Source organism: Cygnus atratus, chromosome 22 (assembly GCF_013377495.2).
Source record: "Cygnus atratus isolate AKBS03 ecotype Queensland, Australia chromosome 22, CAtr_DNAZoo_HiC_assembly, whole genome shotgun sequence".
In the NCBI taxonomy this organism is placed as follows: domain Eukaryota; kingdom Metazoa; phylum Chordata; class Aves; order Anseriformes; family Anatidae; genus Cygnus; species Cygnus atratus.
In genome coordinates this window covers 1,987,026-1,999,710 of record NC_066383.1, presented here as the reverse complement: position 1 = coordinate 1,999,710, position 12,685 = coordinate 1,987,026, and the positions used below count along the sequence as shown (strand labels likewise).

Below are 12,685 nucleotides of genomic sequence, written 5' to 3'. Positions count from 1 at the left end.
GCTCTGCTGTAATATTTGTAGGCCCACCGAGCCCAACAGCAGCAGGGGCGTTCAAAAGCACTCGTCTTGCAGGGGGAGACCTCCCAGAGCAGATCAGCTCCTGCTGTACCCAGAACCAGGGGAGGGGACGCGGTGCGTCCCGGCTCCTGGCAGCTCAGCCCTGGCACAAATGGGGTGGCTCCAGCGCCCGGCCCTGCCGTGAGGACGTACCAAAGGCATGGCTGTCCTGTGGCATTAAGACACCGTCAGGGTGCTCCTCGGCCGTCAGATACCAAACACCCTTTTGCAGAACAACCCACTCTCGGCACAGCGGTGTCGGGGGACAAGGACTTGAGGCAGAGCGGTGGCGGCGTGAGTGACTCCTTGCGCTCCTGGCAGTCACCGCGGCCCCGATGCACGCAGACCACGGGGCTGGAGGCAAGGAAAACTGTTTTTCTTGCTGTAGGGCAGCTTTCTCAGTGCTAAAACAACCTGCTGCTTTGCCGCCGTCAGATAACAACCGCTAAACCCTGAACTCGGGGACCTACACCAAACAGCCTGCAGGTGAGCTGGAAAACACTACGGTCGTGGTTTAATTTAAAAGTCCGGTTTTCAAATGGCTTTGTGGCACTGAACAAGCACTGGACGCACCACCCCAAAACAGTGTGATGCGGTGTGCTGTCCCTGCCCGACCCTCAGCCAGGAGGATCTCCTCAGAAAGCAAAGACTGCAGTGAAAAGTCGCTCCCTTTCAAAGCCCAGAGATAATACACCGGTTAATTAACAAAGCCCCAAAGCCCTGGGTTAACGCGAGGCGTGCTGGTGACTCGAACTGGTTTAGTTGGGGCTGTTGCTAAACAACCCGGCTTCACTCACGGCAAACTGCTCGCCTCCCTGCGGCTCACCTGTCTCCGTCGCACCACGGCGTACTTTATAAAAATACCCGAGGTGGAACGGCGCAGTTACAGAACCATAAAATACCCGCGTTGGAAGGGACCCTCGGGGAGTGGAGCCCGACTCCTGGGTCCCCAAAGGACCCCCCCAGAACCACGCCGTGTGTCTGAGTGCTCCTGGAGCTCTGTAGGGCTCGGGGCTGTGCCCCCGTCCCTGGGGATCCCGTCCCAGCGCCCGACCACCCCTCGGTGAGGGACCTTTCCCTGATACCCACCCTGACTGCCGCGTCCCAGCTCCACGCCGTGGCCCCATGCCCTGAGCCGACCCCAGAGCCGAGCACGCCTTTTCCACTTGACGCTGACGGGATTTAGCACCGCCACAGCCCGCTGCCTTGCGGTTCCCGGTTCCCGTGGCCGGGGGACAGCGCCCCGCTCCCCTCACCCCCCGAGGGCTCCCCGCTGGCCCCGTTCCCCCTTATCCCCGCGGCACCCACCTCGGGCCGGGCGCTGTACTTCATGCTGCCGGCGGGCTCCATGGCGAGCGGGGGCCGCTTCAGGCCGCCATGGCGCGGCGCTCCCCGCGCTGCCGAGCCCGGCCCCGAGCCCGGCCCCGGCCCCGGCCCCGGCCCCGGCCCCGGCTCCTCCTCTCGGCGCCGCCCGGCAGGTGCCGGCAGCAGGAAGGGGCCGCCCGGTGCCCGGCCGAGGGGGGCAGCCGCCGGCCGCCGCTCGCCACCGGGCTGCCCGGGGGAGAACGGCCGCGGCCCTTCCCTGCGCCCCGCCAGGCTCGGCATGGACGGGCCCGTCGGGCAGGAGGATCCCTTCATAGCAGGAGGGCTCCCTCTGCACAACTCCTACCGGGCTGACAGCGGCTGTCCTGCGTCGAAACCTCCCCGCAGAGACAACCCTCACCGCCACCCCACACGGTTTTCCCCCAGGGACGAGCCCACCCTTTGCAAATACTCACATTGGGTACGCTCGAGGGCTGCCAAAGCCAAATGTTTCCTTAATGGCAACCTGAAGGCTGCTCTCTGCCAGGCTGTGGCACCTGAGGAAGGAGCCACCTCTGACCAGAGCAGACCAGATGCAAAACAACAAGCAAGGCAGCAGTAACGGCACGTGTGTCCAAATCGTGCACTGCGAGGCCTGTCCACAGATCTGCAGTCTCCTGGATGGTCTGGTATTAAAGGGTGCTCCCAGACAAGAAAAGGCAAACACCTGGGGTTTGAGAATGCTGTAATGTAGATCTGAGAGAGGGCTTTCAACACCAGGATTTGCGTTCCTGACACAGTCTTACTCCATCATTTTCCTCTTCTCAGAAAGGTGGCCGCCACACACTAATTTCTAGGCTTCCTACATTCAAGAGTTATTCAAGACTAAAGACAGCTGAACCAATACCATCTTTCTTGGAAAACTTTTCCCTCCTCTGTGTTACACGTGATAGTCTGTGCCAACATACCAAGTCTGAACTGGCCGTCCTTTACACCAATTTCAGCCCTGAAACTGATTTTTTCCACAACCGAACATTCACGTGTCCCAGAACTGGTTTTGGCCTAAGAGAAGTTGTCTGCTGATTGCCAGTGCCTCAGGGAGATGTCTGCTGGGTTACCTTTGTTTGCCCTTGCTCTAAAATGTCTCCTGCAGAGTGCAAGTTTCCTGTCCCGTTTGTAGATGTCTCCGCGGGGAAAAAGAGATGATGTCAGGTCTATGATCCTGCTGTTTTCTCTTTAGGTGAAAAAACTCACTTCTGTGCTCTTACAGAAATATTTCTGCCACTGCTTCCCAGCCCCCTCATCAGCTACCAGAATCCCCTCCGCTTGCTGAGCACAGCACAGCAGGAAGTGTCTCCGGATTTAAGGTATTCCCCTTCAAAAGGTGGCTTTGTTAGTCAGCCTGCTGAAACTACCTGGCTGGCTGATGTCAGGGCTGCTCTCAGCTCTCTCGCTGGTGCCCAGCCCAGCCCAGCGCTCCAGTTTTACAGCCACTCCCTCCCTGGCTGACTGCAGGTGCCCCAGTCTGATTTAACACCCCAGTGAAACAGCATATTGCAGGTACAAAGTAGCTACTGCGAGCTGAACCACTGCTCTTTGTTTCTTCAAATTTCTCGTCCTCTCCTGCATATCAATTCATCTCCTCCAGGCAGGTGCCAAGCAAACACTGTGCTCTGGGATGTGGCTAATGAGGGCTAGACACAGACTCACTCTTTGAGGCCTAAGGTGTCTTGCAAAGATCCACAACTCCTGGTTTCACACGGAGCTGTGACCGCTCCGTGCTTCCTGTTATTCAAGCCACCGACATTTTACAAACTAATTCATTAGCCCAGATGGGTCTTTGAACAAGGGGATGTAATCACTGCTGGGAAAACAAGAAAGCAATACATGTGCTAAATATAAAATATTATATAGCTGGGAGGCAGTCAGTCCAGAGTCCTAAATGATAGGATTCCCATTTCTTTGCTGGTGAAGCACAGTGATTTACTTAGTGGAATTGTAGTACTGGCTAAGTCACCACGGTAGATGATGGCCCCCACCTTCTGACCACTATAAAGACCCAAAACATCAAAGCAGCAATTCTCATAAGCAGTCTGCCACGTGCTTTTGCAGTAGTAGACACTTCCATGTGTCTCTCCAGTCTGACTGAGCCCAGCAAGTCAGTGTCTCCACTATTAAGAAAGATGTAATTGAAGCAGAAAGATCAAGCAACTTACTCACTTGGAATGGTAGTAGTCAGCAACAAACAAAGCCTCCATTTCTGCCCACTTATATCAATTCATTCAATAAAAGCTGTCACCTCTTCCACCTAACCTTCTCTCTTTGTATCAGTATGGCCACAACAGCAGCGTGAGAGCAGAAAGTCAAGGTTTAACACACCTTTAGGAAGAAGGAGATTACTTACTTTAGGTACAACCAAAACTCGTAGAACCAAGTCTGCCTTTGTTGTAAGTGTACACAAGTTGCAAGAGCTAAACCACAGGGAGCTCGACCCCCAGGAGAGTCCTAAAGGAGACCCGGACTGGCTTCTGGGATTGGCAGCCAACACTGCCTGAGCTGGCAGAATACTTCCACATCAGCTCCCAGCCCTGGAAATGCCATGCAGGAAAAAGAGGGGAAAACATAGCTGCTTACACAAGGAGCGAAGGAGGCTGCCTGCAGGGGAAACGTCGTCTGGTGGAGGCAGTTCCCAGTAATTCTAGCTCCACCAAGGAGCACCGTCCATCCACATGGCCACAGCAGTGAAGGGCTGGATTCGGTCAGTGACAAAGGGTTTTCCTCACTGCAGTGTCTCAAGGATTCTGTTCTCAGTGTGACTCCTAAATTCAAATTTCACCGACAGTGCCCTCCCACCCAGATTCCTGCCAGACAAGCCTGAAACCACCCCACATATGTCTGCAGCGAAAAACTTTCAATCCGGTTTGGCAACTTGGACAGCGATACAAAAGATTGGGAGAGAGATAAAACTCACAGGGTGTCCTGTTACTTTGCATTCCAATGAGTAAATAAAGGGCTGATTCAGTGGGAGGAGAGGAAAACGTCATCCAGAAGCACCGTGGTTTTCAGCTGAACCGGCAGCCCCCGGAGAGCAAAGGAGCGTGACCTGGTGGTGAACATCGGGTACCACTCAACTGATGATCACAGGCACAGCTCTTCCTGCTTTCAGGCCTGAAGCAAGTTGTCTTGGTGTGATTCAGCCTCTCCATCTGTAATGCAAGGAGAATAATTACTGACCTTGGAGAATGGGACCTGTAAAAGTGCAGCAAGTTGCCTTCAATTGGCCACTTGATACGATGAAGGCAGAGCTGAGCTGTGGTGCTACTTTTCAGAACGCTTTTCAAGGATTACTGTTTAATTTGGATGGGAACTTAACCTTTGATCTCAAATGCTTCTTTCAAGAACTCTGGAGTGGGAGTCCTGCTTCCAGAACATAAGTTTGGCAGGGATCACAAGTAGCTTTGCCCCTTACATCAGTAATACCAGCCACTTCCACCTGCTTTAGTGCTTAGCCAGATCAGTGCTCATTACAGAGCCTTCCTGAGATCATGAAAGCTGGCCAGAACACAGGGCACTAATGACCAGCTCCATCCTGTGGAAGGTATGGGCGTGAGCAGTGAGCAAAGGATGTGATAGCATGAAACCAGTCTGCGATGAGAAAGTCCACCCTCAGCTCTCCAGCATGCCCCAGACAGCTGAGAAACACTTTCAAAATTAAGGGGGATAATTTATTGTGTCCCTGTGGAACCAGCCACCTGACAGTTGTGGGACGGGGAATCCAAAGGGCTAGGAAATACGTCATAGGATGTAAGCTTGCTGCCAGGACTCTACAGTTTGCTGGGTCTTTCTTGAGCGCCTCCATGGCTCATGAAAAGGAGAACCTCTTTAGTGAGCTCTGAATCAGCAACAGCAGAGTTTGCCAACCAAACTGTAAGTGCAATAGAGTGGACAAGCTTGACTGCCAGGTTTCTGCCGCTGTGTGTTTTGAAACCCAGCTGCACACTCAGACACGCCCAAGATTCAAAGTCAGTTAAGGTTCTGTCCGCCTGACAAGCTGCAAATGCATAAGGACTGAGAGAAATGCAGACAATGCACTGGAATTGCCTATATCTCTTCGGCTTGTTACAAACAAGTAGATCTAACTTGTGCCCACATGCTACGCTTCCTCATTTTCAACAGAAAATAAAAGTTCAGACTTTGTGTGGGTGTAACCTCAGCTGTTTACAACCGGAAAAAAAAATGAGTTTTCACTTATTCCTCTTTATTTCTCTTATTTCTCTCACTTTGTTAGTGAGGGATATGGTATATACTGGGTTATATAGTTGGTTTTTTTTCTTCCCCAAGTTTGTACGGTCCAGCTTCTGTTGCCTTTCAGTCAACATGCTGCCTGGTGTGCTTCCAGTTATCCCTCTAGTGGGGTATGGCGAGACTGCATGTGCTGTCAACCTGCCCACCCTAAAGCAGGAAAACTGGCGTGAACTCACCCACAGAGTTCAGTCTGCCAGAGGTGAGAAGCGATACGTGCTGTCCTAGATGCTGCTAGTACTCTCCAGGATGAGGTAGCAGGGTGGATGAAAAAACATCCTGCTGGCTAGATCAGGCTTGCGGACCTGCTCTAGTCCATTCTCCACCCCAAAAGTAAGATCACTATGCACGTTTGTCTGCCTCCCCTCCTCCCAAGACAATTTATTCTAGCATTAGGTGACCTTACTTTCTATTTAGCGGTGCAGGAGCAGAAGCAGAACGAGGATATGGGCATCCTGGGAAGGACAAGGACACTTCCACAGGCAGAAACTGATCCTTTAATTTAGGGACGAGCACCCTTTGGCATGGAAGACCAAGAGAGCTGCAAGAGGCCTCTCCAAATTCAGCAGGGGCTGGGAACCACTGCTAAGCATGAGATGGGGTCCTGGAAACCTGCTGAGCAGCAGCAGCAGCAGCTCTCCTCTAACACACACACACACCATTTCTACCCAGTGAAAAGATTTAAAAAAAAAAAAAAAAAGCTTGTTCAGGGATGGGCAGTAATGGCAAACCTGGTGAAGATGAACCTCTGCCACAGGGGTGTGAGGACAGTGAAGGAAGAGGCTGTGTACCTTATACTGCTGGTGATGGAGCTGCTTTCATGTCAGTTGATAGATCTCCTGGGTGGCACCTGAACTGTCACTTGTCTCAGCCCCAGCACAGGGCAGCTCTGCAGTATTCACAGGGAAGTTTTGACTGCAAGCAAGCTGTGTAGATCTTGCTGCAAAGGAAAACACGTTGTGGGAGAGTGTCTAGCATCTGCAGCAGCACTCACAATAGGAGGCAGCAGTGCTAAGTACAGTGGTGGAGACAGCAGATTTATAAACACAGTAAGAGCTGAAATATGTCCTTCCTACAAGCAGACGGCATTTCTTGACTTCTGTGTAGGGCACAGGTTAATTCTGTTATTTGTATCAGGGTTTTTTGACTTGTGCTCTCATAACAAAGTAATCTCTTTAGCTACATTTCCTTGAAAATCTATATGATGAGCAGGGAATCAGTAGGCTTATGGCATCAAGATACAGCATACCTTTAAATCCAGTTACACAAAGGAGGAGCATACACTTTGTACCAATAGCAAAAGCACAGGGAAATCTCACAGAAAAACCTACGTGGAAGCAAGCAGCATTTGTCATCAGCAACTGATTCACCTCATAACAAACCAGGATATGCTATGGTACAAAGAACCTCACCTATAACTTTCTCCTGGTGGGGCCCTGGAGTAGGCACAAAACCCCTAAGTAGAGGTACCTCATCTGGAATATTTAACGTTTAAACCTGGTTGGGCCAAAGTTTTAGTTGGTCCCTTTCCATAATAATAGAGTGAGGGATTTTTTGCCAGGTTTTTGCTTTTAAAAGCAGACTTTCTTATTGGAAGTTCTCACACCCATATACCTGCAGTTTGTTTCTGAAAGACTAAAGTGCTTCCCCCTGCCTTTTAGAAGTTAGCTGAGGCTGTACTGAATATTTGTAGCAGGACTAGCACTTGGCTACAGAAGAAAAGGAAATGAAGAACCACTGATCTCAGCATTTTCACCTAGGTCATGCAGCCAAAAGGGCGACCACACCTGACTTAAAGAATAATGCCCCTATTGTGTAAGAGCAGACATAATCCTCACCCTCATTTCTGTCCTGTTCCGTACACGATTTAGACTGACAGATGCGAGCTATCAACTCGCTTGTGTTTGTGTGGGGACAGACCTCTTGGTACTGAGCTCTGCCCTAAACAAGTTAGGAGAGTTTAGATTGCTCCTCAGGGGGGGCTGGCACAGACAGGGGAACACGGTGGAAAACAGCAGCTGTCTGCCATCAACCTGAAGCACACAGCAAGAGGGAGAAAGGGAACCTGACTGTGGTAAGCTGCTGACCGAGAGGACTGGGTGTGACAGCACTCCTAGCACAGAGGTATGTATCATTAGGAGCTGCTTTATTACATATATCCTACACGCATATATATGTACATACATATATGTGAATTTATACATATGATGCAGGTGATCCTCCTGTAGGACACTTTCCTTTGGCAGTACTATTGATGAGCAGCTTGGATAATTCCAGTAATTCTCTTTTTAGCATTTTGGTACTCTCGCTCCCCCAGGCCAGAGGGTGCTGATTCAACCACACCAAAGTATGTTTCTGACTGCACAGTAATAACTACAAAACGTGAGCAGCACTGAATACAGGCAATTATCCTCTTTTTACGCTGTACTGAATCAGAACAGGTGGATGTTTTATTGTGAATTCTCTGCTTAAGAAACACCCAGGGCTTTGGTGAAGTCTGCTTGCTTAGTATTGCCTCCCAACCCAGAAGCTTGTCCTGAATCTTCCAAATATTTCTTGGTGCAGCCCTGCCAGACAAAGCAAGACTTATTCATGCTCTATCACATCACCTTTTTCAACACAGGAGAAAACAGCCTTACAGCAGAAGATGCACAGATGCTGACAGTTTTTCCTTAAGAAATTCATCAGAAATCACAAGCCTGCCAGCAGCTACGGATTTGGTTACCAGCAGCTATGGCAAGGCACTTTGGTTGCCCTTTGGAACAACAACAGTGTGGTTAAGAAAAGATAACTTGCACAAGGAGTGCCATGCCGTGCTGCTCCATAAGATGATTTGATATAATAAACTATCTCAACATCTCCGTCAGTTATCACTAAGGGCACACTCACCTTCTCTTCCGAGCCTTCCCTGAACTTCCAGCCAACACCAGCTCCACGCAGCGCCAGCTGCTGCCTACCCACCCTGCTCCAATCTGATCTCTTTCCACAGAGGGAACACAAAGCTGGCCAGAGCTCTGTGGGGTGCTCTCGCCAACCCAAAAGGAAATGCAGGCACGTGTGGCACCTGAGCTAGATCCAACCTAACCTGGATTTGCTGGTACTGATTCTTAAACTGCAGCTTCACTCCAGACAACATACCTGTCCTGCAGGTCACAGGAGCTTGTAGTGTGTTGTAGTTCAAAAAACGTGTTTTAAGTTTTAAGGAAAAAGAGCCAAATGACCTTAAACAACCTTGGCAGAAAACAGTACATCAAGGAGTTCCCTGGCTCTTGGCATGTGTCAAAACCCATCAGTAGCATCCTTTTTTATCACGCTAGCTGTGCCACACAAAACAGGCAGAAAAAATGGCCTTGACAATGGAGAGATGTGGCCTAAAATGGCCTTTGTTTTCCTGCTAGTGCTTCTGCATGTTCCAGCCAGTTAGGAAACACTGTTGCCTAGCAAACTGAAATCTGAAATATGGAAATCTCAAGTGTACTGGAATTTTTGTCGGCTCATTTATACTTCCTATCTTTTGCTGATATTTCTTACTTGTTCTGTTGGGAAGAACCCTTTTGCCAAAGGAGCTAGTCATTCATGACAAAAAGATTTTAAAAATGAAGGTCACCTTGCCACCATCCAAAATATCTTCCATACACTGTAATAGAATAAAAAAAGGAAGTTGATTAAAAAATTAACCTCTGCAGATGACTTTGAATCAGGAAAAGAAAGTTGTGCCAGCAGACAGCTCTAATGCAAAACTGAGCAAATGCCAGAATCCTTATCTGCAGTTGCTTTTAGCAGAGATTGAGGTGCTCACTCTCTAGCAAATGTGTGTTATGACAGGGAGTCTGGAGGGATTTCACCCATCTCGGTAGCACCTTGGGATCAGTGTATGCCATTACAAACAATAAATACTAAGTTCCCTCAATAATGGGAAAAGAAAGAGAAGCTGCTGAATGGGTTTTGAAGAACTTCTCCTGCCATAGTTCCTAGATAAGCTTTAAGTAGACATGTCTGCTTTCTAGCTTCAGAAAAACTGACAGGTATTTACGGAGTTAAGACAACCTATTGCCTGGTTTTTTCCAAGTATATATGTATTTGTTTCAAAAGAGACACTAACTTCCTATAGAAGCCTGCCCTACGACAGATAGTAGAGCTGTTCTTCCCTTCCCTCGGTTGCTCTGTGTCTTTGGTCAGGATTTTTGTCCCCGGAGTTTATTCCTGTGGGACTCTCCTTGCATCGCTACAGTACGAACACTAGCAGCTGGGTGAACCTGTTAGCCTGGATGCACAAAGCCAACCACCTACCTCATCCACAGCCTCTCTGGCACAGCAGAAATGCTCAGCACTCTCCCACTCGGGATGCTGCCAGGGTTCAAGGTAGCAGCAACAGGACCACGACAGCCGGTGACACAGCTGCCGTACGCCCAGCAGAGGCAATCCAATCTACTCAGCTACTTACGGCCTACTCTGAAACACACGATGGTGGTGTGGGCTTGCCTGAAGCTGAGAGCCATTCCGATGTCTCCTGCATCTTGCAAGAGCAGCACTGTTTTGTCCCTATGGAAGGAGCTCCTGAGTTTGCTGACTCCGGGCAGATACAGCGCCCTTTCACCGTGTCTGTGTCACTTTGACTCACAGCCACAACACAAGTTTAAAAACAAAACCAGAATAAATCCTATCAAACCAGACACAAACCCAGCTTTCTAATTACAAAGTGTAAATAAAAACATAAACAGCAGCTTGGTTTACGCTTAACAGTGCTCCTTACTGCCTGTATTTACACGTGTCCTGCTCTAGCAGGAGACAGAGACTGTAGAAGTACTGCCCCTGCAGGACTCACCCTCTGACTGTGGGCTCTTCCTTCTGGCCACAGCTACCTAAATACACCTTCACATCACCTTTCAAAGACATAGGGTGCTATTTTTGTAACAGCAAAGCACTTAGGGTTTTTTAGGGAATCCTCAGTTTTGCATATTAACATGTTCCTGCCTGCCCTGCTCTCCTAGCACGTTTGGAATAACTCAGTGAAGTTTATGATTTTTGTTAAGTTGCCAGCATCCTGCAGAGACCGCATATGACACTGTGACAACCCAACTGACAGAACGGATAACTGTCTCTCTCTGCTTTTCACCAGCTTTAAGGCAGCTTCAGAGTCATTACCCGACAACCTGAGTTGGAAGAGTTATTTCAGTACAGGAACACTGTTAAAAGCAAACCGCAACACAACAGCTCACCAGCTTATTGCTTGGCATTTACACTACACACACTCAGGCCACCCCAGCTATGAAATAGAACTTATTTCCATGCAGAATAAGGCAGTGCAAAGAGATGTTAGTAATTCACAAAGTTGCAGTGACTCAAGGGCTTTTGACTGTCTGCCCATACCCATATCTTCACTGTGTAACTGAGAACAAGGAAGAAACAATTCTCACCACGGGCTTTCAGGCAGCTTGCTTAAGTGGTCAAAGAGCCCTCAGCGCAAATACTTTTATAAGTAATCAAGCATATTTTTGCATGTAGTGTTTCCCTCTGTCTCATAAATACCAACTAACCACTGTTTCCCTAGGGACAAACCAAAAAATGTTCCCGTTGCTGAAAAGTCATTCAAAGTGACACATCGGCACGTTAAAGTCACTTACCCAGCTCCAAACAACGTCAGCATCTTTTCAGGTCCTTGCTTCCAGGTCCTTGTTAACTCTTTCTGCAGCATCAGCACAGCAGGTAAGACGACACGACCTTTGGCAGGTTTGCTCTTTTACTTTCAAGGCCACCACCGCCTTGCTCTGGATCAGTGCATCCACTTAGCAGCGCCCCTTCCTGGATTTGGTGACGTCTTCTGTTTTCTCTAAGCGTCATTGCAAAACCGTCTGGTCCTGGAGCTATTAAAGACCAGTATGTTCCTCCCTCAAGGATTTTGGTTCTGGAAGATGAGTTACTTTGCTCCAGGCTTTGCAAACTGGAGGACAGTGAGAAAAAGTAACGTTACAAGACACAGATATAAGGCTTACCAAATTAGTTTGGCAGATACTTCTAGACATAAGTGAACAAATTGGTCCTTAAAACTTTTACCTCCGATTTATCAGTTTTATCAGTCCTGCCTCAATGCAGGACACCTTACACAAGATTAATCCCTGCTCAAACTGGAAATTGCTGGTAGCATTTATAACTGAAAAGAAATCAGGGCTCCTCTAAAAGGTGAATGAGAATGTCAGTGTCTTACCACAGTTCACAGGTATGAACTCCGTTGGACTTGTGGGAAAGCAAGTATCAGAGATCATTTTAAAGGCAAAGTGTTTACGCTATATTGGGAAAAAATCACACTCTAAAACTTTGAGAGTTCTGTCAGCTGACAGGCTCATGTCTCGGGACAAACGAGAATAATTTAGCAATAAAACTAAATGGAATCTGAGAGATCTGAGTTTAATACCTTGTACTACCACAATCTTCCCACATACTCTTGGATTGGTCACTTTACATAAGATGCATCATCCCTAAGCTAATTACTTAAAAGCCCAAATTAGTTAGTCAAAGCCAAAAGCTAGTCACCCAGAATTATTTTTATAGTCCACGGAAAAAATTGGTTATATCCAGAGAGCGATTCATCCTACAGGAAGAATCTGGGGGAGATCAGATGAATTGGCCTCTGGAGGTCTCAGTGGTGAGTAATTCAGATTCTGTACCTAGAAGTTTAAAGCACAAGTTAAGGAAGACGAATCCAGCCTACCATCTCTGGAAGCCATCATTTCCCTTTGCAAACAGATGCCACATCTCTTTGATACCTCCTGGCAGCAAAGACCGGGAGATACACTGTGCCACTGTAAGATGCTGGAGTGCTAATGGAGTCCAGACTCAAAACTACACAGCGTATTGTCCACCCACACTGCACTTTTAATGTTGATTACCGTCTGCTTCTCCTAGCACACTGTTATTCTACTCCTTGTTAGCCCTGGCTATCCCATCACTTACTGGTACGCAGCAGGACTGGACACGGAGAGGCACAGTGGGAGGAATGGCGTCCGTGATTTGCAAAAATGACCCT

General features: G+C 48.7%; 1 protein-coding gene across 5 annotated transcripts in view; it reads right to left on the bottom strand.

Annotated features, from left to right (window-relative positions):
* Window positions 1-11,481, bottom strand: part of ST14 (ST14 transmembrane serine protease matriptase) — a 31,270-nt gene extending 19,789 nt beyond the window's left edge. The window contains exons 1-2 of one of the 5 annotated variants that reach the window (XM_035555616.2): window positions 11,286-11,481; window positions 4,331-4,565 (exon numbers count right to left, since the gene is read on the bottom strand). Coding sequence is in view for 1 of the 5 variants with exons in the window: in XM_035555611.2 (XP_035411504.1) it covers window positions 1,366-1,407 (42 nt within the window). In the remaining 4 variants the exon portion in view is untranslated. Of the gene's footprint in view, window positions 1-1,365; window positions 1,487-3,993; window positions 4,236-4,330; window positions 4,566-6,452; window positions 6,600-9,951; window positions 10,096-11,285 lie in introns of those variants that run through there. The other 4 variants (XM_035555619.2, XM_035555618.2, XM_035555615.2 and 1 more) reach the window with 4 other exon arrangements.
* Between the last annotated feature and the right edge of the window lie 1,204 nt (window positions 11,482-12,685).